The 27,624-nt window shown below is 37.3% G+C and overlaps 1 protein-coding gene across 1 annotated transcript; it reads left to right on the forward strand.

Annotated features, from left to right (window-relative positions):
- Positions 1–60: 60 nt before the first annotated feature.
- On the forward strand, positions 61–27,484 carry LOC134256369 (E3 SUMO-protein ligase RanBP2-like). Its single transcript, XM_062739013.1, has 37 exons — positions 61–215; positions 3,021–3,088; positions 3,333–3,446; positions 3,593–3,636; positions 4,536–4,585; positions 5,379–5,438; positions 5,644–5,709; positions 5,901–6,065; positions 6,301–6,431; positions 6,577–6,706; positions 7,243–7,414; positions 7,633–7,854; positions 9,835–9,924; positions 10,044–10,132; positions 10,421–10,720; positions 10,997–11,109; positions 11,193–11,394; positions 12,922–13,053; positions 13,269–13,350; positions 13,682–13,947; positions 14,091–14,252; positions 14,385–14,757; positions 15,123–15,242; positions 15,347–15,529; positions 15,764–16,209; positions 16,335–16,920; positions 17,038–17,444; positions 17,687–19,400; positions 19,579–19,806; positions 22,113–22,262; positions 22,487–22,609; positions 22,946–23,121; positions 24,440–24,550; positions 24,862–25,017; positions 26,597–26,724; positions 27,088–27,217; positions 27,352–27,484. Exons 1-37 carry the CDS (start codon positions 126–128, stop codon positions 27,451–27,453), a joined length of 7,881 nt encoding a protein of 2,626 aa, XP_062594997.1. The 5' UTR covers positions 61–125; the 3' UTR covers positions 27,454–27,484.
- The last annotated feature ends 140 nt before the right edge of the window (positions 27,485–27,624 follow it).

Raw genomic sequence — 27,624 nt, forward strand, 5'->3', positions numbered from 1 at the left:
CGATGATGAATCAAAAGAAGTTCCGAAGAGATTGCCTTCGTTTAATTTTCTTACGTCGAATCTGATTGGTCAAAATTTACCGGCATGGAGTTCGCGAAAAGTTGAAGCGAAAGCGAAAATTCATAATGTCGATATCAACTCCGCAACGTTCACGCGGATCGAATCGCTGTAAAGAAGATGTCGACCGATTTGTTGACCGCATACAAGAATCTGAAGTTAGTATCCTTATGTTCTTCATTTCAAATATTGTTTTGGGGAAGAAGGGGGGATTGCTTTATCCACGATATTCATAATATTGCGCCTTAACTCTATCAGAACAGTATCACACAATTCATGTGTGTGTGTTTAAACTTTAGATAACATGGTTAACTGTGTGTATTATAAATCTATTTAATGCATTTATTAAAAAGGTTAAAATCAGTATGGCAGTTATGATCATGCAAGAGTTCAACATACTTAACTAGGGCTTAGTCTAGGCCCTTTCCTATTTTTGTTTGTGTTAAGATTGGTACAGGAGAGGAGAAAAATGAAGCGGACCTCTCATTGTGGTGCTCTACCAACTGCGCTATCTGGCCACTGGCTATCAAACCCGATCTGATTGCCATATTTTTCTCCTTTCCTTTTACATTTGGTTGCAGTCCATGCCCTGGAAGTGACAAGTGAAAGAGTGCTGATCTACAACATGTACAAGGAGGGAGGAATGTGGCGGTCAGATGGGTTAACCAGATAGCGGTAGAGCACCTGACTAGAATTCAGGGGCACTGAGTTCCGATCTCATTCTGGTCTGCTAAATTTTCTCCTCTCCCATTACATTTAATTTGGTTCTTCACAGTATGTATAGCAGTATTTTTTGTGAATACCAGCATACATGCCAACTTTTGAAAATTCCCATGGGGGATTTAGCTTGGACGACAATTTTCAAAGCTCTAAATTCGCGACATTTTGTCGTGAAATTAAATGATAATGAAATGATCTTTTTTTAAATTTATAAATAATATTTGATCAGTCAGGGGCATAACTCAAACAAGTTATAAAAAAAATAACTTAAATAAGTTATTTTACTTTATTTCACACATACAAATTTTTTAAAAAAAATAACTTAAATAAGTTATTTTCATATCCTACTTGGACATTGATTTCTTGGAAATTTCGTGTTTCCTGCTAATTTGCATTGCATTTTGGGATTCCATTATGTAATACTAGATGGAGTTCACTGACTCCAATGGAGAATTGGTGAGGAGGTGGAGATAAACAGCATTTTACTCCTTATTTCGTGGTTTTATCCACATGGTGTATATGTCCAATTTTTATCATTAAATAAAAAAAATTCCCCACTTTTCCCAAGGCTTTGAACACTTTTCCTGCATTGAGCAAGGTTTATATTTAGTCAAACATTTGTTTTTGTCTTGGTGCACGAGCAAAATCCTTTGGTGCACGGGGTGTGAAGTTAGGGAGGAATGACACAAAATAACTTAAATAAGTTATTTATTTATTGAAGCTATTTTGGAAAAATAACGTGTTTGAGTTATTAAGGTTGGGAAAAAGTAGGTCATAGCAAAGAGAAGTAACTCATTGAGACAAAAAAAATAACTCATTTGAGTTATTTTTGAAAATAACTTGTTTAAGTTATGCCCCTGACTGTTTGATATCACTTATTAATACAACTTAAGGATTAATTTAACACAAAAATTGATTAAAAAAATGTTTTTTTTCCCAAAATTGAAATATTTTTGCTAAAATAAGTGCTTCTCTCATTAAAAACATGTTTTTTTCTTCTACCAGGACACATAATTTAGTGAAAAATTGAAAATTGTACAACTTTTAAATCATTTTTTTCAAAGGCTAAAAAATATATGAGGTTTTGATTCTGTAAAGTCCTGTTTCTGGAAACATTTTTGAGATGTTTTAATTATATTTCAATTAATTAGAGATTCTAATAAGGTATTAAATTTACTGAAATTTATACCACCTATCCAAAGGAGAATTATTATTTTTTTTTTTACAGTCATGAAATTTGTAAGGCTTGATGGCGCCATGTGGGTATTTCCTTAAGTAATGCACATACCTATAAAATATTACTTTTGGGAGAAGGAAGGGAAAAGAAATTCTAACTGACATACACTTGATTGTTTCATCTTAATTTCATAAAATTTTAAGAGGCAAACTTTACAATATTTTTTATTATAGGTAGATAAAATCAGCAGCTATGCTTTGTAGTTTTCTACTTTCGTTTTCAAAAAACGATCTCTTTGGATTCCGATTTTATAGTTTGATTAGTAAATCATTGTCTTTAATTTATGTTTTTAATAAAATGACTAACAATTAACACGTTAATCTATGTGTTTCACCTTGCATACCCCTTAAAACTGACAAGATAATCCCCTAATTGCCCCAAGCTATAAGCTACTTGTACCTGGACAACTGCGTGCGTTCATGCGTGAAGTGATTTCCTGTGGCTAATTTAACATTGTTAAATAAACAATAAAGCTTATCTGAGTGCATTGAATAAACAAGTTTGACATTGTTATCCCGATTGTCAAAATTCAGCGGTAGGGAATCTTTTATAATCGGAAAATTTGGTGATTTTTTCAAATCGGGAAATTGGGGCAATTTTTCTTTCACGATCAGGAAAGCGGGATGAAAGGGTAAAATCGGGAGGATCCCGCCTAAATCGGGAAAGTTGGCATGTATGTACCAGTTCGGGTTAGATATGCTTAAGATAATATGGAACTGATAACGCACATTGACAAATTAAAATGCAATTTCCATGTTTTTCTGTTGCCAATAATGGAATGTTGAATTTAAAAGAATTATCTTCAATGTTTTATGACATACAACATGTACAAAGTGGAACTTACTTGAGAAAAAACAGAGGGCATATGGTTAGTGAACTAGACAAAGAAAATGACTTTTAGAATATAGAAGTCCTCTGTGCAGCTTCAAGAAAATCAAGGGAAAGGATATAAAAATCATTGACTCTGGTAAATTGTTCCAAGTTTTCTTATTACATTTTTTTTCAGAGAGCTGCTAGAGGATATCAGATTGGTCTTTTGTATTATGAAGTCAAGGAATATGACAAGGCAAAAAGGTGCTTACTTTTATATTTTTTAAGCCACAAGGCTATTCACCTCTTTAACTAATTTGACTCTACTTTGAACATATTAGATTAAGGGAATACAAAATGTTCAGTTGTGGAAAAAGAAAGTCTATAAAACAGTAAAGCTGTACAATTTCTGATCTCTCTTCCTCTGTTGTAGGTATGTGTGGGAGAAGTTATTTTACATGAAGCTGTACATTTTCTGATATCTCTTTGTATTATTTGTTTGTTGTAGGTATGTGGAGGAGCACATGGCCATCAGACCCCGGATTCCCCAGACTCACAAACTCCTGGGGCAGATAGAGGAGGCATGCAACCACCCTGTCGAGGCCATCGAAGCTTACAAAAGGTTATCCCTGTTCAAAATATACTTCAAATTCTCATGCCACAGTGGTGACGTTAGTTTTAAAGGCTGCAAAATTTTGAATTTTTTATGCAGAGAATTGAGAAATAAATACTGTGTAAGTCTTTATTTATTTATTTTTCTCTTTACAGGTCACTGGAGCTGGATGGGAAACAAAAAGCATTAATTTTGAAAAGTAAGGAAAAAAATTTGTTTGATTTGGGAAAAATTGTTCTCTTAGTTTGATTGGAAATTGACACACAAAGGGTAAAGTCAGCATGAGACTCCAAAAAAAGATCAAAACTTCTTCATCAAAATTATGGTGTATACATGTACATATTTACAGTTAACATGGTAAAAATTAGATGAAATTAATAAAAATTCATTTAACAAGCTTTTTCAGAAAATTGATTTCTGAGCTGACACTGAACTTCACCGATTTCCAATTTTGAATTCTAATGTTTATCGGTAGTTTGAATTTAAGTTTAAGCTATTTACAAATGAGGATGCATTTACAGTGATTTGGAAGGCCAAAATGGTCAATGGGACTATGGCGCAACTGTCAACATTTTTGATGGGCCATTTAAAAACGAATGGGAATATAATCTGAAGGGCCATTTCAAGAAATAACAAAGTGACAAACAAATATGAAATGTGAGAGAAAACACGATTTTTGTTAACCGAATCCAATTTTTAACACATGAAATGCAGCAAATTTAAAGGAACTTGCTTAGAATATAACTGACCCGTATTTTGTTTTAAAATTACAACAGTTTTGGAAAGGGAACAGCCCTACCATACAAATGAATGAAGTATCGCTCCGTTTAACCGAAAGTACTTTTTGACAGGTTTCAACCAATGAGATTGACTGCATTTAAAACAAAAGTAAAACAAGAAAGTTGTACGCAAAACATTTCCAAATAACATCGCAAAAAATTGAATACGCACCTTGGCGCCATAATTGATTGATTTAATGCGCCATTTTTCATTTCAATGAGACTATGGCGCATGGCGCAAGCCCTTCCCAATCACTGCATTTATAGGTATGGGTCAGTATGTACATTGAACATGTTGATTATGTACTTATATCTGCAGTTTGTGAGCTTTACGATCAAGTTAAAGACGAAGATCCTCAAGTCTTAAAAGTAGGTTTACTTTAATTATTTGTTTAATAAAGTGAAAGAAAAAATGATTTCAGAGCTATTCATATATGTAAGCATATAGAGAAAATTTGGTCAACTAAGTGAATTTTGTGTTAACATGATTCATTTTAGGCTGTCTAAATTTAATTCTCTGGTTCTCAGGCAATTTTTTTCCAAAACAGATAGGGGAGGGAGGTATTTTATTTATCATTTTATTGGCAATAAAGTAGATGAAGGGGATAATTTTTTAATTTTAATTTCGAATTTTTTTTAACATAAAGATAATTTTTGTTAATCACAGACATACTTTCCATGTCTGATCAAAAGTTCTGCTTTATCGATTGCTTATCAGCGTGTGAACATTGAAGGCAATGTCTTCAAATGTATTTTCAAACGAAGTAGCCAAAATCTCTTTGAAAATGGCTACTGGAAGTGATATTTGAATACTAAACTACGAAAAAATGACAGCACTTTTTTTCCGGATAGGTCTCCGCAATACCAACTTTTTATTTTATCAAAATTACAATAAAATTAGCAATGTGGCTACCTCAAAACGGATGGGCACTGGCCTGAGAACTAGAATTCCAATTTTATGTAGTAATTTTATTTGAGAAAAAGGGGGAAAAAATATACATGTATGTGAGGATACTAGCTATATTACATTATTTTCGATGTATTGCTTTTATAATTTGAATTGTTTACATGTACATTAGATACACAATTTACAGTATTAATCTGGAATTCGAGTTGGAATTCGAGTTGACCTATATTGACCCATGACCTATATTTATTCCAGTACTGGTACAAAAGAGGAGAGAGTTTCTATCCAAGCCATCCTGCTATTTTTAGACTCAAAGTAAGTTTGTTGATAAGTACTGTTAGTACTTGTCTCTCATACTATAAATATGAAGGGGGTAGATATAGTTTTGTCGATATATTCTCATCAAAGTGTAAATGTGGATAGTTTAATACTGTAGTTGTGGATACTGTTATAGTAATGCTGTAAATATAGGCTATGCTATCATTGTAATACTGTTAGTAAGAATTGGTTCTGTTTACAGGAGAGAGTCATATCCCGGGGAGATGGGGATGTTAAAGACATGGAGAAATTCTATCTGATGGAAATCGTAAGTTTTAGAACCTTTATGTTGTTAGTATAGAAATATGAATATTACATTGAAAAGCTGATTTAGCAAAACGTTTTTAGCTTACCTATGTTTTTTTACTGAGCCAACTGTGAAATTGATTTGAATACTGTTTTTGTGTATACTCACACAAAGAAATATGCACTGAGAAACTTTTGCTTTTTTTGCTACAGAATAAGAATCAGGATGACGTTACGTTACACTGTAAGCTCCTGGAAGTCTATCTTCAGTCAGAGAAAACACTGAGAGATGCCTACAGATACTGTACAGATCCCACCAAGTTCAACAAGTTCCTAGGTCAGAGGGAGTGGTTAGAGGTGGTCATCAAAGTGTTCGAAGTAAGGATTGTAATCCACAGAAATACAGTATAAAGAACCAAATTTAAATCTAACAATAATGAGTGTCACATTTGTGTATAGCGTTTTGAATGCGGGATACTGTATTTAATGAGGTGTTTATCAGGGCAGCTCAGACATGTGGAATCTTGTCAACTAAAATGGGACACTGTACGATTTATCAATCTTGTTTTTGTCTTCTGGGTATTTGTATTTGTGTGTTTTGCTCTGTTTGAAGGCTTATGAGAAGAAAGAACAAGTGTCCACTGATACCAGGTTCCAGACCCAGAAACTAATGGTTTTGATTGGCCTTCTGTATTGTCAGCTGACAGGAAATGACCTTATGACCTGTGTGTCATTGCTGCATCAGTAAGACTCACAAATCTAATTCTAATATGCAGAATTTTAATTTTTCCTCAATTAAAAAAAATAACAACAGAGAAACATATGTTTTGTAGTATTGATATGTTGTGTAGAATAATACTGTTGTACTTGATATTGTACTGTGTTTCAGACTTGACCAGAATCTGTTCAGTGCTTCACTGCTGTCCTCCACTAAACCTGATTGGCAGGCCTTCCTTAAGGAGGTTCAGGGACAGCTCTACTTCCTGTTTGGATTAATGTTATACAAAAGAGCTGAAAAGGTAGATAATACATGTATGTGGGATGAAATGCCACAATCTCTCAGACTCTTTTACACACATTTTGTATTTTCTCCCCTTGTTAATGTTAATACATTGAAAGTATTTCCTGTATATGTTTAGTTTGAGGTTACATTTAATTCAGACTACAGTTGAACTTCGGTATTTTGGACACTGATATCTCAAATATAATGGATATTTTGAAGTGATTTATAAGTTTCAATCCCAAATAATGTTTAAGATGTTTAATACCACTAATATCTCTATTTTAATCATGTTAGTGATGAAGTTTTTTTCTGTCCCACTGAGTTAGAGATAATGAGTTTTAACTATTCAGTCGATGATATCAGTTTAATGAGGGTGACATATTTAAGTCTAGAATATCTTTCAGTAAAAATATATGATACTTATATGTATTTCACTAATAGTGCTAGTTATTCATAAAAAAACTTATGGGGAGTTTGATGCGGATATTTAAATGTACATGCAGTACATTGATACAGATTTGCAGCTGTAGACATTGATAATTATCATTTCAGAGACAGATTACCTGGAGGGATGCCAGTTCTTTTGCTGCTGTATGTTTGATGGTCAGCAGTAGCCTCCCTTTGTTGGAGACAAGAAGCTCCTGGTACAAAATGATGAACGCTGATCAGAAGAAGATGTTTGGTCGACTCCGGAAGTTAAGCTGCTATCGGCACAGCCAAGGGGGTAGGTAGTCTAAAATGTGGACTCGGTTTGGGATCTTTGTACAAGATAAAGTGTACATTCTTGAGGGAGATACTGGGCTATTATTGTTACTGAAGATTGGAAATCACACAGCTGATATCAGTTTAAATAATCATTCTGAGTATTTTTGTAGGTATTCATTTTCAGTGTAGTTTGTTTCTCCCTCTGTTTGATGATTTATTTTGTTTTTCGTAATTCAGGTTATCTGCTGTTGCCACTGACGGAGCGCGGTAATGTGGCACGTATGAAGGAGTATCGTCAGTTACAGACCGGGAAGGCCGTAGACAGGATGTATGAACTGATGTTTACACTGAGGGAGATGAGAAACAAAGCCAGGTCTTCCTTCATTGTCATGAAGGATCTATTTATAGCAACCTCACTAGTGGCTCCCTCTAGGCAGGCACTGGAGACTTATGATGAAGGTACTGGCTCTTCTTCAATCCAGAGATTGTATTATCTGTTATATAATTTCATACATGTTAATGTAATTATGTACATGTTTTATTATTAAGGTCTTCCGTTTCAGACGGAAGACCTTATAGTGATTCTACTGTTTTTTCTTATTCTTATTATTATTTTTTTCCCCAAATCTTGTCGGCAGGATTTCTCAGAGATGCAAGACGGATTTTCCTAAATTTTCAGGGATGATAGAAAATGAAAATACTACAGACGTTTTTTTCATTTTTTGAAAATTCACTTCCGGTCGTCAGATATGTCCGATTTCCGCTTTTTTCAAAAATATTTAATCCGAGTGAGATCTCAGAAACGGTAAGGGATTAAGGCACCAAACTTACAGGGATGATAGATCTTGATAAGTAGGCAAATCCATTTGGGTTAAGATTAATCCGCCGTCACTTCCGGTCGTCACAGGAAGTGTTCATAAATATCGAAAATTTCAACTTTTCTTTTTTGAAATTTTTTTTGCATCACATTATAGCATCTTACTTGTAGTATTGAAATATGTCAGTTCCACCAGAAACAAAAACGGCAACTTCCGGTTATAAGAGAGAAACTACATAATTTGAGTATTTTTCTTTCCCATAAATATTTTTTATAGATAAAGTATTTGAAATGATTTTTGGATATGTTATTCAGACTGCCAATGTCTACAGTAACGTCAAATATCTTTTTAAAATTCACTTCCGGTCACGTGATTTCCTGTCCTCAAATTGAGAACTTATCATAGAGAGATCTCGTAAATGGTAAGAGATGAAGACACCAAACTTATAGAAATGGTAGATCTTCATGAGTAGGCAAAACTGTGTGGGTTAAGATTGTCCGCCGTCACTTCCGGTCGTCACAGGAAGTAGTCAAAGAAATCGAAAATTTCAACTTTTCTTTTATGGAAAGTTTATTGCATCACCTGATAACATCTTATTTCTAGTTTCAAAATATATCAGGCCCACCGTAAACAAAAACGACAACTTCCGGTTATAAGAGAAAAACTACATAATTTGAGTATTTTCTTTCAAATATATATTATTTATATATAAAGTGTGTAACGGTTTTGGGGTATGTTATTCAGATTCAATATATCTACAGTTACCTCAAATATCTCTATAAAATTCACTTCCGGTCGCGTGATTTTCTGTCCTAAAACTAAGAAGTTATCATGGCTAGATTTCGTAAACGGTAATAGATTAAGACACCAAAGGAATAGGAATGGTAGATTATGCTGAGTAGAGAAATCGATTTGAGTTAACATCGTCCGCAGTCACTTCCGGTTGTCACATGAAGTGATCAAATATATCAAAAAATTCAACTTTTCTTTGTGGAATCTTTCTTAATATTATATTACAGCATCTTATTTGTTATTTCGAAATATGTCAGTCCCAGTAGAAACAAAAACGACAACTTCCAGTTATGAGAGAAAAAACTGCATAAATTGAGTATCATACTATCCCAGAAATATCTTTTATAAAAAGAGTATTTGAAATGATTTTAGGACATGTTATTCAGACTGCAAAAGTCTAAAGTAACGTAAAATATCTTTTTTAAAATTTACTCGCGGTCACGTGATTTCTTGTCCTCAAAACGAGAAGTTAACATTACGAGATTTCTTAAAATGTAACAGACCAAGACACTAAACTTGTGAAGATTGGGTAACAGATATAGGTTAAAATCCGTCCTCTGTCACTTCCAGTCATCACAGGAAGTGCTAAAAAATTGAAAATGATTTTTCATGAATGTTATTAAGACTTTAAACTGTCTAAAGTAACGTCAAGAATTTTAGTGAGTTATACCTCCGGCCGTTTGTTTTCCTGTAATCATTGTAAATATTATCTGCCTTTATAACATAGATAAAAGCTCATTCATACAGATAAATAGAGGAGAACGGAAGACCTTTTTTGTTGCTATAGCAACAAGAGTTTCTAGTTTGTAATATTGTTTTCCTATTTCAGGAGTGTTCAGTTTACACGAGGGTAACTTACAAGAGCTGGTATGGATCGCTCTGAATAGATGCTCCTCACAGGAAGTGTCTCAGAAGTCTTGTAAGTCACACGGCCTTAAGTTCTAAGTCGACTGTTCAAGACATTTCTATATTCATTCATGTTAAATCATAACTTACTTAATACATGAAGTAACAAACATACATGACAATATGTTTTAGATCCACTCTGTATACCTGATAAAATCCCATTGTCCACCAATGACCTGAGTTCTGCAGCCCCAGAATCCTTGTGTCAACTGGATATAATGGTAACCTGACTTTGTTGTAACATTTGTACAGAGTGTACTTGAACTTGAAAGTTTGTGTTTCTTATCAAATATTTCTGTGCTAGTCATAATAGTGCAAAATATAAATGGTTCTTCAGATGCTAATGATTTAATTTCAAAAAATAAATTCTTTCTTTGTTTGCTAGGTTGGGAATTAATTTTGCAGTTAGTGTTTCTTGCAAGCAGTTTTCCATTTGGCATAAAAATATTTGAATTAATTCCGTCACAAACTAATGAATATTGTGTAACATTTGTCAGTGGTGTTTTCAGGCTTTCTTCATTGCGACAGTGAAGTGTGCATCCTCGGCTTTTGAGGAGCGGTGTAAGGGGACAAGATTCGACCAGTACCAGCCTCGATTACTCCCAGCATGCCTCAGTGTGCGACTGTGTACGGAATCCCAGTGTGAGTGGTGGACTGCGATGTACAAGTTCTGTCACAATCTGGCGCGGGACCAGACCCCCAGACTGAGACTGGTTATACAGAAAGGCCTGGAGACGGTCCGACTGCTGGGAACTCACGGAGTGTCTGCTGCACTCATTATTCACCTCGCCAGGACTTTTGATGAAAGGGTCAGTAAAATAAATGTAAATCCAAATCCAAAGGGTAATTTCTGACATTCATGTACACTTATACAGTTGAACTTTGGTATCTCAGGTTTGACTGAATATTGTCAAAATCAAGAAAAAAGTCAGTTTTCATGTTGCTGAGGTATATGTTGGTCCAAAAAGGAACTGAAGTATATGTTGGTTCAGCAATTCCTTTTTTGATCTCTTTTGCATTGATTTACGTGCATAATTCTTTGGAAACTTTGCACTTAACATTTATCTTACCTTGATGTTCAATAGGTGAAAGAACTAAAAGCTTTGGAATTGGACCATGGGGTCAAGCTGCATGCTTTTGAGAGAAGAGCAGCTCATTACTGGCAGGAGGCCACACTGATGTTATCAAGAATGGAAAGGTATTCAGGGTTTTGATTAGTAAATGATTCCGTATTTTACAGTTAGTTCAATGTTTGATACGAGTTGTAACTCTGTCTTATAGGAAACTGAACATCCCTCTACCCCGGGACAGAATCTTTACGGACGATCAACAGATGAACCTGGACGAGAACCAGATTCAGGACCTGATAGAACAGTCCAAATTCTCCCTGGCAACTGTTGCTATGCGGGAGGGCCGTTTAGAGGAAGCCAGAGAACAGTTCCTGAAGTTAAAGATTCCCTGGGCCACTTACTATTTGTCCCAGGTTTGTACATATATCAAAATCAGCCCAAATCACCTTATTTTTAGCTCTACTGGTCAGAGAACAGAAGAGCTTATGCGATAGTAATGCGTCCAGTGTCCGTCCGTCTGTCTGTCCATCTGTCTGTAAACAATTTTTCAAAATGCTACTCCTCCTACAGTTTTGGTCTGATTTCAATATAACTTGGCACACAAGAAAACTACACAAAGATACATAATTCTATATATCGGTTTTTGATTTCGATGAACAGTGTTGCCATGGTTACTAAAAATAGAATTTTTTTTAAAATTCTTTCAAAATGCTACTCCTCCTACAGTTTTGGTCTGTTTTCAATATAACTTTCCACACAAGTAGACTACACTAAGATACATCATTCTGTATATCGGTTTTTGATTTTGATGAACAATGTTGTCGTGGTTACTAAATATAGAAATTTCTTTGAAAAACTTTAAAAATGCTTCTCCTCCTACAGTTTTGGTCTGATTTCTATATTACTTGGCATACAAGTAGACTACACTAAGATACATAATTCTGTATATCGGTTTTGATTTCGATGAATGGTGTTGCCATGGTTACTTAAAATAGAAATTTCTGTAAAATTCTTTCAAAATGCTATGTCTCCAACAGTTTTGGTTTGATTTCAATGTAACTTGGCACACAAGTAGACTACACTAAGATACATAATTCTGTGTTTCAGTTTTTGATTTTGATGAACGATGTTAGCATTGTTACTAAAAATAGAAATTCCTGTGAAATTCTTTCAAAATGCTACTTCTCCTACAGTTTTGGTCTGATTTCAATATAACTTTGCACACAAGTAGACTAAACAAAGATACATAATTCTGTGAATCAGTTTTTGATTTGATGAATGGTGTTAGCATTGTTTACTAAAAATAGAAATTCATGTGAAATTCTTTCAAAATGCTACTCCTCTTACTGTTTTGGTCTGATTTCAATATAACTTGGCACACAAGTAGACTACACTAAGGTACATAATTCTGTGTATTTTTTTTTTTTATTTCGATGAACGGTGTTGCCGTGGTTACTAAAAATAGAAATTTCTGTGAAATTCTTTCAAAATGCAACTCGTCCTACAGTTTTGGTCTGATTTCAATATGACTTGGCACACAAGTAGACTACACTAAGATACACAATTCTGCGTATCGGTTTTTGATTTGGATGAACATTATTGCCTTGGTTACTAAAAATAGAAATTCCTGTTAAATACTCTCAAAATGCTACTCCGAATACCGTTTTAGTTTAATTACCAGGTACATGTATAATATAATGTGGCATGCAAGTAGACTTCACTAAGAACATTAAATGACCAAATCAAGGATCATTTTTCTATTTATTACTGTTGTAAAGTTTCAATTCCCAACTGCTTAAGTACTTTTCTCTTCCTTTGCTATAAGTACAAACCAGTTGAGCTTCAGTCTCGACAGAGACTTCTGGTATAGTTAGAAATAGAGAGAGTGCTAGTGAGAGGAAGAATTTAATGACTATTTTTTTTATCTTATCAAATCATAGATATACAGAACAATGGCAGATGAGATCCATCCTTCAGATGATGAGTCAACCAATCAGAAGTTAGCTCTTGTTGAACAGTCACTAGACGCCCTCTATCAGACATTGGAGAAAATTCAGGGGGAGAAAAATCATGTATGTATTGTAATTTTTTATTAATGAGTCTTAAAGTAAATGCATCTGAAAGTTATGTCAGCTGACTTTTTACTAGTGGTGTGTATATGTGTAAGTACAGAACTTTCTCACCAACTTACATACACTGTATGTATATGTATAAGTAAACAATGAAGATTTTATACATATGTGCTGTATTAAGATAAGAGTGTAATTCCAATGTCTTTATATTGTAGGAGCTGCACAGGATAGTTCCCAATGACATCGATGAAAGTGTGTGTGAGCTGGAGAATCTACGCCGGGCTTCACTCGGTGTCTGTAAGTAGTCAGTCTGTCTTGTCAGTCATCACACAATGCAAGTAAGGATATCATATGTCACTAAATTAAGTACTCAGCTCAGCTCATGCTTTCATGATAAAAATTTTTTAAAAACATTTTGTAATTTACACTGTACTTATTTCTATGAAATATGAAGCAAATTGATGCAGCTAGCTTTGTCTGATAGATTTTCTATCATCATTGTAGACTTGTCTTTTTTATGCTGTTTGAGAGATACATGTAGCATTGATTGACACAATGTTTTAGCAGTGTGGTTGGTTGGCAGTGACATGATGCACAGATTGATGATTTATATTGTGTTGTTTAACAGCTGTGGTAGACAGTGTGTCAGGGTATGAAGACGCTAAGGATGAGGTGTCAGGGTCAGATGAGGACACACCCAGTTACAGCACCCCAAAGGCCAGCCACACACCCCAGGACTATTCCCAGCGGTCCCAGTCCCCCCTGTCTGCCCTGCCCTCCTGTAGCAGTACCCCGGCCGTTAAGGAATCCTCGTCAGCTAGTGGGCTGACCAACAGCAGTACACCCGCCCTCAGGGGGAAGTCTCCAGCCAACGTCCACTTCAGCTTCAGTGAGGTAAGGATGGAGTGTCTGATTGGTTGAGGACTGTTGAATATTTATGATTTAAATACTTGTGACAGACTGCCTGATTGGTTGAGGACTGTTGAATATTTATGATAAAAATGCATCTTTTAGTATTGGTATATTGTTTATGACAGAGGAGCCGGACAAGGCCGAGCCCTGAGCGGTTAGAAGCCAGACTCTGGGCCCTGGAGGCCAAACAACAGACCACACTAGACTTGGTGACTGAATTAAAGGAGCAGCTAAAGGAGATGAGAGAGGACCGGGCCCGGTTCCGCGAGCTGGAGAGGAGGATGATGGTATAGATTTCTATATTGACAGAGGAAATGTTCAGTGTAGCTTGTAAAGTGGAATATTTACTACCTTAAAGTTTGTGTAATAGCTTGTTTTATCAGTTTCTGCAAATCAATCTTTCACATTTGTAATTTTAGGACCACATGATGTTATGCAGTTCGCGGCCCCAGGCTCCCCAGCCCTACATCCCCCCTCACATTCCCCCACCCCCTCAGGCATACCCCTCCCAAGTCCCCGGCCTACCCGCCCAGTATACCTACCCCCCAAACTCCTGGGTACAGTCTAGCTACAATTACACTCAGTCTGTGTCCCCTATCCCCGGGGGAGGACCGATGTCCAATCGTCGACAGTATGGGAGGGGCGGTCAGCTGAGGCCGGAGTATGAGGAGGACCTATATCAGTTTGGGGAGGACCTGTATGAGGATGATGGGTCCCAGCCCCTCCCTGCCGTGTGCCCCGAGTCACAGTTAGTACAGGACTGGCCATTTGGTAACAAGGCTGGTGTGGAAGGTAAGGGATATATTTATTTCTTGGATATCTGTAACTGATGTTTATAGTATCTTATATAAAAATACATTCTGCATTGAAAGAGTAAATTGGTACTACAGAATGATTAACCTTAAACTTAGTAAAAACTATATAGATCTCTTCAAGTTATAAGTTGTTAATCCCTTCAAGAATTGTTAAAAGTCTAAAATGACAAGATGTTGATTGACAACTATAATTGTAGTTAATTTCTTTTAACAAACAAGATATAAAGGTACATATTCATTGTAATTAGCTGTACTTGACTGTAATGTGTACACTGTAATTTACAGTACATTGTAATTTATGGTACATTGTAATTTACTGTATACTGCTGTAAATGTTTTCAGGAAAGTCGACCATAACCTACTCCCCTCAGCCGTCAGTAGGCAGTAGAATGCCTCCTCAGTCAGGCTTCCTTGCCAGCAACTTGAGGGGTCAGGCCATTCAGTACCACGCTAGTGCTCAGGGTAAGTAGAAAAGCCTATACAGTACATTCAGCTATTCAACCTACAAAGTTCAAAGGAAAGGTTAAAGTAGAATGCTCAGGCTCATTTATGTATCTTTATTGCAGAACAGAAACCGATGCCTGGCCCTGGATTTTTCTCCTCCCCTACGCCGGAGGCCCCACCGTCAGCCTCAGTGATAGCCCAGGCCCTGGCTAAGTCAGCTTCTCCTTCAGTGACCCCCGCCCCCTCCATCCCGGGACAACCCTCCCCCAGCATGTCAGCTGCTCTCTCATCCACTGGTGGAACAGGTATGTGTAACCTAGGACACTGTAATGGGGGAATTGAAGCAAATGATAATCTTTGGAATCCATTAATTAGACTAATCTGCATTTAAATTGTTCTCAGTCCTGTTAATTGTTTTATTTTATCAACACTAAAATCTGAATTCAATTTCTTTAATACTCTTTACTGTACTGAAGTTTTATTCAAACAAGATTCTGTACTTATGAATTTTGCTAACTGTATAACATATACAACTTCAGTGGGCTCCTCCCTACCACTGTTTGGTAGTCTGATGGCGGCCTCCAAATCCCCAGACAAGGTCATGACTGGTGAGCTAGCTGGACAGAACAAGCCATTCTCATTCCTACCCTCCACTCTGTCCACCAGCACTACCCCATCCCAGGGTGGGGGCACCACGAGTCAGAGTGGTGTCCCAGCCACCCAGAGCAGTTCCATGCCCTTTACCTTTACTGGATTTGGAGCAAATCCGCAAGTACCAACCTCTTCAGTGTCAGGATCGACATCTGCCAGTCAACTTGGTGGTGGATCTGTGTTCTCATTTAACAAACCGGTGTTTGGAACCACCCCTGCTACCACCTCATCCACGGAAACCTCTGCCACAGCTTCTCCTTTTGCAGCTTTCACTGGATTTGGGTCGTCAAACCTACCATCATTCAGTGCACTTAGAACCGACAAGCCTGCTACAGTAAGTGGTGTATTTCTTCATGTATAAATGTTAAACTGTATTAAAAGAATAAAGTTTGTTTTCCTTTGTAGTAGGTACATTGATATGTGCATGTAACTTGAATTGATCAACATTTCTGACTTCAGGGATTTGGGGCAGCCACCACTCCTGTTACCAGTCCTGTCAAACAGATTCCTGCTAATACTTCATCACATTCCACACCATCCCCACGTAAACGAAACGACAGTATGACAATGGAGGAATATGAACCTAATGTGGACTTCAAGCCTGTTATAGATCTACCAAACCTTGTAGAAGTCAGAAGTGGGGAGGAGGAGGAGGAGGTACTGTTCTGTCAGAGGGCCAAGCTGTTCCGCTTCGATGCCGACTCCAATCAGTGGAAGGAGAGGGGGATCGGAGAAATGAAGATCCTGAAGCATCGCGGCTCCAACAAGTCGAGAATCATGATGAGGCGAGAGCAGGTGCTCAAGCTTTGTGCCAACCACCAGATTACCAAAGACTTAAAGCTGTCAACGATGGCCAACTCCGACAAGACGTGGTGCTGGGTCGCCAACGATTACTCCGAGGAGGAACTTAAGGTGCAGAGCCTCGCCGTCAGGTTCAAGACGCCGGATCTGGCTGAGAGATTTAAGGAGGTGTTTGAGAAATGTCAAAGTGAGGCAGAGGATGTGTCCTGTACTACAGAGACAAAGGAGACGGGTAAAACAGAAGGTAAAATCATCACCTACAAAATTGATTTCTGTTACAAAAATGTAAATATTATAGATTAGATGTTTTAAAACGTGTTTTGATATATAAATGATTTGTTGTGTTTACTAAACATTTCAGTGTCTAAGGAAGATAATTCAAAACCAGAAGCACCAACTGAAGGTAAACAAATGTCTTTAAAGGAGATGTTTAAACCCAAGGAGGGGACCTGGACCTGTGACACTTGCATGGTTCCTAATGATCGTGATGCCATCTTCTGTTTGGCATGTAACACAGGGAAGCCAGGTTCTGACCCTAAACTGGTCAAGGAGGCCATCAAGAAGAGTACACCAAAGACAGAAAAGCCCAGCCTGGCGGCCATGTTTAAACCTAAGCCTGGATCCTGGTCATGTGACGGCTGTCTGATCCAGAACGAGGCTGATAAGTTACGTTGTGTGGCCTGTAACACTCTAAAGCCAGGGGTCAAGCCAGAGGATGTCAAGGAGGACACCAAGGGGCCTGGAGTACAGTCAGCAGGTCTGTCCTACCTCATTAATTTTACTAGAATAACGCTAGTGTAAGAAAGATTATTTTAAAACTGGAAATGCTTATTTATTAAAAGAGTCTTGTTACAGCTACTTAAATGCATGTAATTTGTACTCGTTTTTTGTCAAGATTGATATTTTTGTGTTGTTGTAAACACAAAAATCACATTCTAAATTGTTTCAAATATATAAATCACACATTTTTTTATATTAAATGCATCAACTGGTAGTGGAAGTTACAAATATTTACCACAACAACCACTGCTAACTCTGCAGCTCCATCTGGAGGATTTGTGTTTGGAACCCCAGCAACAACGACTTCCAGCAGTTCATCAGGAGGGGGATTTGTATTTGGTACCTCAACTACAAAGACAACTACCACATCTACTGTCACTGCTGCATCGACTGGTGGCTTCACATTTGGTAAAACAGCAACTGCAGACTCCACAAAAACTTCTGGATTCACATTTGGTAAAACAGATAAAACAACAGCAGACTCCACCACAACCTCCAGCTTCAACTTTGGAACTCCAGCGGAAACAACAGCAGACACAACACCAACCTCTGCTGGCTTCAGTTTTGGGTCTCCTGCTACAAAAACGACCTCTGCTAAACCAGAAGTAGTGTTTGGTTCCCCCGCAACAAAGCCTGAGGTGACCTCAGCCTCCACCACTCAGTCAGGCACGTCTGGTCAAGGGTTTGTATTCGGAACGTCTGCTTCCAAAACAACAGGATCCTCTGAATCAACTGGATTTAACTTTGGTGGAATTAAAAGTTCAAGTTTTGCTTTTGGGAGTCAACCAACAAAAGAGGAGAAAGCAGACTCATCTGCAGAAGCTGACAAAAAGACTGAAACCAAATCAGAGGAATCCAAATCAGAATTGGACTTTGGATCATCAAGAACTGCTGGTTTTACATTTGGACAGAAATCATTTAACTTGGGATCCAAATCACCAGAGCAGAAGCCTGATTCAACCACAGCCGCAACCAGCACTCAGCCAAAGTCTGCAGAACCTCCCAAACCTGAGGGAAAGCAGGAGGAGTCCAGTTCTAAAGCATTCACCTTCAGTAAGGAACCCCCAGTGTTTGGTGCAGACAGCAGTGGAAAATCTGGATTTCAGTTCAAGTTGGATTCAGCATCAGACAGCAAAGAAAAAAGTCTGTTTAAGTTCACCTTCTCTCCCCCAAAGTCCAGTTCAACTGTACCGGGGTCTCCAGAGGTAGATAAGGAGGGAATGTACATCAACAAGGAGGGAGAGGACGATCATATTTACTTTGAGCCGGTGATTAATCTCCCAGAAAAGGTGGACGTAGTGACAGGGGAAGAGAACGAGACGGTATTGTTCGCACATCGTGCTAAACTTTACCGCTTCCACAACAATGAATGGAAGGAGCGGGGACTGGGAGATATTAAAATTTTAGAAAATGAACAGACAAAGAAAATCAGAATTTTGATGAGACGTGAACAAATCCATAAGATATGCTGTAACCACTACATCACTACAAAACTTGACTTAAAACCCATGCCAAACTCAAATGGAAAAGCTTGGATTTGGTTCGCTATGGACCACTCTGATGAGGAACCAAAGTATGAAAATTTTTCAGTTCGTTTCAAAACTCCTGACATTGCCAATAGGTTCAAGGAAGCATTTGATAAAGCCAAGCAGAAGGTTTGTGGACAGAGTTCAGCCCCAGGTTCCCCTGCTGTGTCTGCTGGACCTTCTAAACCTCCCACCAGTCTCCAGTCTCTGTTGAGCCAGGATGAGGATGTAGTGCTGGTTAAGGAAGATAAAGCGACTCCCGAGCAGATAGAGCTGGCTAGGAAGTTCCTGTTACCTGACCACTTCTATCTCTATGAGAAAGCCCCACCCTGCCCGGGCTGTATTGGCTGTGAAGATTACCAAGAAGGGACAAAAATCTCGAGGAAAACAAGGACACCTACCCCAAAGAAAAATCAAGGTATTCGTTTAATCTATTTCACCACTTAGCTGCAAAACAGTACTGATTTTTTGTCAGTAAATAGACATGTACCTGAAATTGCTATACATGTAACTTCTAATTAATGGTAGCATAGTTCTAATGCAATTTTTGATCTGTAATTCTTGCTTTATAAATATTTGTATATTGTTGAAAGTAGATGAGATGTCCAGCTCTTTGTCCTCTGGAGGTATATTTGGTGCCTCAGCAGCTCCCCCTGGTGGGTTGTTTGGTGCTCAGGCTACAGGAGGAGGAGATACTGGTGACACCCCTAGTCTGTTTGGTCAGAGGTCAGCGGGGGGAGTCTTTGGAGGGGGAGGTGGCTCTGGATTCTCCTTCTCAGGCCTGGCTGCCAGCTCAGGAACAGATGCTAATGCCTTCAAAAAAGGTCCTTAAAAGTGTTAATGTGTTCTTGTTATCAGTTATTCATTATTGGAAAATGACCAAATTGCAAAAGATATCAGAGAAAGGAAGTCATGCCTCAGTGAAAATTTTGAATACTTTTTAGATTCCTTTGAATTTCAAAAGGGTTTCGAAATCTTTATTTAACAATTTTTAGCTCACCTGAGCCGGAGGCTCAAGTGAGCTTTTCTGATCACATTTTGTCCGGCGTCCGTCTGTCTGTCTGTCTGTCTGTCTGTCCGTCCGTCTGTCCGTCTGTCTGTCCGTCCGTCTGTCTGTCTGTAAACTTTTCACGTTTTTGACTTCCTCTCAAGAACCGCTGGGCCAATTTCAACCAAACTTGCCACAAAGTATCCTTGGGTGAAGAGGATTCAAGTTTGTTCAAATGAAGGGCCACGCTCTCATTCAAGGGGAGATAATTGGGAATTAATGAAAATTTGGTGGCACATTTTAAAAATCTTCTTCTCAAGAACCACTGTGCCAGGAAAGATGAAACTTATGGGGAAACATCTTCAGGTAGTGTAGATTCAAGTTTGTTCAAATCATGACCCCCGGGGGTAGGGCGGGGCCAAAATGCCGACCAAAGTTTTACATAGAAATATATAGGAAAATTCTTTAAACATCTTCTTCTCAAGAATGACAAAGCCATTATTCATCATATTTATATGGGAGCATGCTCAGGTAGTGTAGATTCAAGTTTGTTCAAATCATGACCCCCGGGGGTAGGGCGGGGCTAAAATGGCCGACCAAAGTTTTACATAGAAATATATTGGAAAATTCTTTAAACATCTTCTTCTCAAGAATGACAAAGCCATAATTCATCATATTTATATGGAAGCATGTTCAGGTAGTGTAGATTCAAGTTTGTTCAAATCATGGCCCCCGGGGGTAGGGCGGGGCCAAAATGGCCGACCAAAGTTTTACATAGAAATATATAGGAAAATTCTTAAAAAATTTTCTTCCCAAGAATGACAAAGCCATTATTCATCATATTTATATGGAAGCATGTTCAGGTAGTGTAGATTCAAGTTTGTTCAAATCATGGAATGGGGGAGGGCGGGGCCAAAATGGCCGACCAAAGTTTTACATAGAAATATAAAGGAAAATTATTTAAAAATTTTCTTCCCAAGAATGACAAAGCCATTATTCATCATATTTATATGGAAGCATGTTCAGGTAGTGTAGATTCAAGTTTGTTCAAATCCTGACTCCCGGGGGTAGGGCGGGGCCAAATTGGCCGACCAAAGTTTTACATAGAAATATATTGGAAAATTCTTTAAACATCTTCTTCTCAAGAATGACAAAGCCATAATTCATCATATTTATATGGAAGCATGTTCAGGTAGTGTAGATTCAAGTTTGTTCAAATCATGGCCCCCGGGGGTAGGGAGGGGCCAAAATGGCCGACCAAAGTTTTACATAGAAATATATAGGAAAATTCTTTAAAAATTTTCTTCCCAAGAATGACAAAGCCATTATTCATCATATTTATATGGAAACATGCTCAGGTAGTGTAGATTCTAGTTTGTTCAAATCCTGACTCCCGGGGGTAGGGCGGGGCCAAAATGGCCGACCAAAGTTTTACATAGAAATATATGGGAAAATTCTTTAAACATCTTCTTCTCAAGAATGACAAAGCCATAATTCATCATATTTATATGGAAGCATGTTCAGGTAGTGTAGACTCAAGTTTGTTCAAATCATGACCCCCGGGGGTAGGGCGGGTCCAAAATGGCCGACTAAAGTTTTACATAGAAATATATAGGAAAATTCTTTAAAAATCTTCTTCTCAAGAATGACAAAGCCATAATTTATCATATTTATATGGAAGCATGCTCAGGTAGTGTAGATTCAAGTTTGTTCAAATCATGACCCCCAGGGGTATTGCGGGGCTAAAATGGCCGACCAAAGTTTTACATAGAAATATATAGGAAAATTCTTTAAAAATCTTCTTCTCAAGAATGACAAAGCCATAATTCATCATATATATATGGAAGCATGCTCAAGTAGTGTAGATTCAAATTTGTTCAAATCATGACCCCCTGGGGCAGGGAGGGGCCAAAATGGCCGACCAAAGTTTTCAAAGTTATATATAGGAAAATTCTTAAAAAATCATTTTCTAAAAATAGCAAATCCATGATTGGTCATGGGACTACTTTTGGATTTAAACTTTACAATAAAAAGCCATTTTCTATTTTTTCCTACCCTCAGTGCTCAGGTGAGCGATGTGGCCCATGGGCCTCTTGTTACAAGTACCATCGTGTTTGATAATTGAAGTCTTTGTTTTGGTAGATGACAGTAAACCATTTAATTGGATGGGAGCGGGGCAGAAACTCTTCACCCATGAGGACAGAGATGAGGAGGGAGATGAAGTAGCCCAGGGGGAGGATCCTCATTTTGAACCAGTGGTCCCCCTCCCTGACCTTGTGGAGGTCAAAACAGGTAATACACACCTACCCTGACTTTGTGGAGGTCAAAACAGGTAATACACACCTACCCTGACTTTGGGGAGGTCAAAACAGGTAATACACACCTGCTCTGACCTTGTGGAGGTCAAAACAGGTAATACACACCTACCCTGACTTTGTGGAGGTCAAAATACCTACCATATCATAACATATCAGTAGAACAGCATTCCATTTAACTGTGTTTTACTTGTCTTTTAGGAGAGGAGGATCATGAAAAAATCTTCAGTCATCGAGCCAAGCTGTTCCGCTATGACGGAGACACAAAACAGTGGAAGGAGAAAGGAATCGGGGAAATGAAGATTCTAAGACACACTGGAACAGGTAAGACTGTGAATGTTAAATCTTCAGTCTAGAAAAGACTAGACTAAGTATTGTTTTTTGATTTGCTATTTGACCTATTCCACCTATATATTTGTCTTTTAGGAAGGGGGGGGGGGATAATCTTCCTCCTTACAAAGTTTTTCAGTCAGTTGCATCAAGACTTCAAAATACCTGTACATGTATAAACTTAAACTACTCCAATTATTATGTACCAGCTACAAGATAAACATTGCCAGTACAGAACTTGTTATTATTAGAATGGCTGATTCATAAATGATATTAGATAAAGTTAAGATGGAATTTATATATTGATTTCTGACTTCTTGTCTGTTGTAGGACATTACAGACTACTGCTGCGAAGAGAGCAGGTGTATAAGCTAGCTTGTAATCAGAATCTGACCTCTGACCTCAAGTTCCAGCCAATGGCAACCTCTGAGACAGCTTGGTGTTGGGTTGGACAGGATTTCAGTGACAATGAACCAAAGTTGGAGCAGCTTGCTGTTAAGTTTAAGGTACTACAGCAAAACTCGTTTAGTACGAACATGGATATAGCGAATTCACAGATATAGCTTATATAACATCCCTCAGCTATATAAATTCCTTATACGGATATAGCGAAGTAATGTTATTGGTCCCTGTGACTTCGCTATAACTGAGTGTTACTGTAGAGTTACAAGAGATGACATAATATGGTCAGATCTGCCCCAAGACTGTCAAATCTTTAAATAATGTCATAGTGGAAATGAAAATTGTTTGTTATGGTTTTTTTGTTTCCATGATGTCAGTCTTCAACTTAAATATTTCCTTTTTAATGACAGAGATTTCCGCTATGAAATTGAGATTTGAGGAGCACAAGCTTGTCTTAGTTTCATTGTCACACCTCATTGATGTCATCAGTCTAAATTTCATATTAATACAGTATGTGCTCTCTAGAAGTATCTAAATTCAAAGACTGAGTGTAAACTAATTTCTCTCTCAACCAATTTACATGATTAAAATTAAAGTTAAATGAAAGAACTATATGCGGTATTAACCAACATTTGCCCCCCAAAATCAAACTTTGATGGAGTAATATTTAATTAAGTCCTTAAACAGGGGAGTATATGCTGATTTCAAAGCACTGAATAATTTGTAAACCAAAGTTTCTAAGTAATGACGTCATATGTACGTAATGACGTCACAAATATGACGTAATTTCAGTTTTTTATGAATTTTGCAGAAAAATGTACATATTTCGTCGATATTTTAAATAAAAGTCACCGAGCGCATGTGTGTTCAGGATTAATATTTTGATATTATGTGTAGAATGATAATATCAATGAAATATATCAATATTGTTCCTGAACACACATGCGCTCTATAAATTTTAAAGCTTAAATTGTTGAAATTTTGTCCATTTTGTCCTCTTTCTGAAAAAGGATATAAAATCGGACTAGTTTGTGATGTCATAAAAACAGAAACTGTGAATACACTGCTCTGGAACTATAATATTTTCTGTTAACTTATATTTCTCGTAATATTTATTGAATTCAGCACATTTCAGGAAGTTTTCAAAATTTGACTTTTGTGGGGGCAAACATATGCAATATACCGCATATAGTTCTTTCCAATATTCATGTACGTGTATCATTGAAAACTCCTGATGTTTTGAAATACATTACATTTGATGAATAACATGTAGATTTCTTTGTCACAATTTTTGGGGCAAATATTAGCTGTTACTGCAAAAGGTCTTTTTGTATTCCTGTAAAATAGTTTCTAAATCAAAGTTTCTCTTTATCATGCATTACAGTTGATCATGTTGATGTTGTAAATGCTTGTTTATTACAGAGTGTTGATTTAGCCAAAGAATTCAAGGCGAAGATTGATGAATGTCAGAATGACCTGATAGAAAATCCTCCCCAGGACACCACAGACAAACAACAGACCGGTAGGCCACTAGTGGGGCGGGGGATTTATAGGGGAGGCAAAAAGTCGGGTAAAGAATTAATAAAAGGCCTCAATTTAAATCTGGTTTCTTTTTCCTTTAGTTTTTATAATAAAGGTGTATAGAGATATCACAATCTTATCCCTCCTGTCCCCCATTATATACAGAACCTCCAAGACTTCATTGCTTATTTGTCAGTTTTCTTTATAAATATTTCTCAGAGATGTCCTTACCTGTCAATTTTGTGTATATATAATCCTAAGAGTTTTCCTCGCTCACTTGTCAATTTCCTAGTTTTATGTATGTTCAAGGTGCTTCAACTGAGGAAGAATCATCAGAAGAAAATCGTGGAGAGGGAGATGATGATGAATATGAGGACGTTGATGATGATGAAGACGATGATGAATATGATGATGTTGAAGAAGAAATCCTGCTGGAGAAGCGTGTGACCTTTCAGATGATGGAGGCCGACCAATGGAAGGTAAGTAGTGTACAGATAAATCAACCAATGGATGGTAAGTAGTGTACAGATAAATTAAATCAACCAATGGAAGGTTAGTAGTGTACAGATAAATTAACCAATGGAAGGTAAGTAGTGTACAGATAAATCAACCAATGGAAGGTAAGTAGTGTACAGATAAATCAACCAATGGAAGGTAAGTAGTGTACAGATAAATCAACCAATGGAAGGTAAGTAGTGTACAGATAAATTAAATCAACCAATGGAAGGTAAGTAGTGTACAGATAAATGAAATCAACCAATGGAAGGTAAGTAGTGTACAGATAAATTAACCAATGGAAGGTAAGTAGTGTACAGATAAATCAACCAATGGAAGGTAAGTAGTGTACAGATAAATCAACCAATGGAAGGTACGTAGTGTACAGATAAATCAACCAATGGAAGGTAAGTAGTGTACAGATAAATCAACCAGTGGAAGGTAAGTAGTGTACAGATAAATTAAATCAACCAATGGAAGGTAAGTAGTGTACAGATAAATTAAATCAACCAATGGAAGGTAAGTAGTGTACAGAATCAACCAATGGAAGGTAAGTAGTGTACAGATAAATCAACCAATGGAAGGTAAGTAGTGTACAGATAAATCAACCAATAGAAGGTAAGTAGTGTACAGATAAATCAACCAATGGAAGGTAAGTAGTGTACAGATAAATCAACCAATGGAAGGTAAGTAGTGTACAGATAAATCAACCAATGGAAGGTTAGTAGTGTACAGATAAATCAACTAATGGAAGGTTAGTAGTGTACAGATAAATCAACCAATGGAAGGTAAGTAGTGTACAGATAAATCAACCAATGGAAGGTAAGTAGTGTACAGATAAATCAACCAATGGAAGGTTAGTAGTGTACAGATAAATCAACCAATGGAAGGTAAGTAGTGTACAGTTACATGTGTTTGGTCTATATTTAGCCATGTGAAGAGCAGCGAGATAAAATGTCCAGCTGTCTGTCTGTTATCAAGATGCTATTCCTACAGTTTTGGTCAGATTTTTGTAATTATTAATGCTTGATATTAGGCAGAAAAACAACTTTAATCACATTGTTTATGGGGACCAAAAATGTTGATTTTGTGGGTCACCCTTAAACACAATTACAGTAAAACTCGCTTAGTATGAACACGGATTTTGCGAAATCACGGATATAGCGAAGTTATCTTGTATCCCCAGCTATACAAATGTAACAAATTCCTTATACGTATATAATGAATTACGGACATAGCGAAGTAATATAAGAGGTCCCAGTGACTCCGTTATAACTGAGTTTTACTGTATACACATTGATGAATAATAGTACAAGTTTTGGATCTTTGAATTTTTCTGCATACAGAATAGAATTTATTTCCAAATTAGGGCCTCATGGGACGTGAAATATAACAATAATGATTGCAAATCAATATACATTCACAACTTACTACTTGTACAAGTTACACACAGAATTATGACGACTTGAACTAGGAAAAGTAAGGCTGCCCTTGAACATTAAAATCTGTAACAGGTGTTTTGAAATTTACATGTATTTCTGATGAAGATTTATTGTTTTGTAGAAGTGTGGGACAGGCGTATTGAAGGTGATTTCTGATGATGATGTTATGGGACACAGAGTGATCTTCACCACAGATAAAAAAGAGAATCTCTGTAACCACGTCATCGCAGTGGAGTCCAGCATTGTTCTGTAAGTATCCATGAAATCACAGAACCTCAGAGTCTTTTAACATTTATACTGTATATGTACTTATTAATGCAGGCTTCATATTTTACCAGCTCTGGCGCAGACAATGAAGCGTTAATTCATGAATACCACTAAGAATTAATCAATCAATACAATAAATAGTACCAAAGTATGTTGCGCTTCTTTATGAGTACATCAACCATTCTTCACCAAGTGACTGTGGAAAATTTTAAATACATCAATTTATGTACAATTACAGTATGCTCTTTATAAAAGCTTAAAGTTATAGTGTGTCACTTTATTTGTAATATTAGGAAGTTTATACCATTTATAATTGAAATGATTCACATTAATTTTCTTGAACAGGGACAAGAAGCAGCATTTCTGTGAGTGGCACCCTATAGACTTTGCTACAGATGAGCCAGTCAGAAGGGGATTCAGGGCTGTATTCAGTTCTGTACCCGCAGCTGAGGAATTTCACAGACTCTTTCAGGAGGTTAGAATAAGTTTAGATATTCTGCACGTTAACTGATCTTTATTTAGATTATGAATACTTTATGGATCATAAAATACAATCTAGCTTGATTGCCGAATACAATTTACATGACTAACAAAACATTTGATTTTCAGGGTCGGACTCTGGCTCATGACATGGGGATTTCAGAGAGAGGCGGGGAACCCCACGAGCTGAAGGTGCCAGAGGTCCACGGACAGGGAGTCAATGACGACTGAGGGGGGAGGGGACTCAATGACGACTGAGGGGGGAGGGGACTCAATGACGACTGAGGGGGAAGGGGGCTCAATGACGACTGAGGGGGAAGGGGGCTCATTGACAACTGAGAGGGGCACCTGAGGGGTAGAGGTTAGATAAGACATCTGGAGGAGAACAGAGAGACTGCTGTT

The sequence above is a fragment of the Saccostrea cucullata genome, unplaced genomic scaffold (genome assembly GCF_032062105.1).
Source record: "Saccostrea cucullata isolate Sc308-1 unplaced genomic scaffold, CSIRO_AGI_Scuc_v1 ctg4784, whole genome shotgun sequence".
In the NCBI taxonomy this organism is placed as follows: domain Eukaryota; kingdom Metazoa; phylum Mollusca; class Bivalvia; order Ostreida; family Ostreidae; genus Saccostrea; species Saccostrea cuccullata.

Coding starts and splice junctions, on each gene's coding strand:
- LOC134256369 (XM_062739013.1), top strand. CDS start 126: ATGTCGATATCAACTCCGCAACGTTCACGCGGATCGAATCGCTGTAAA. Junction 11,110..11,192: donor ATGTTATCAAGAATGGAAAG/GTATTCAGGGTT, acceptor TCTGTCTTATAG/GAAACTGAACATCCCTCTAC. Junction 16,921..17,037: donor GGAGACGGGTAAAACAGAAG/GTAAAATCATCA, acceptor TAAACATTTCAG/TGTCTAAGGAAGATAATTCA.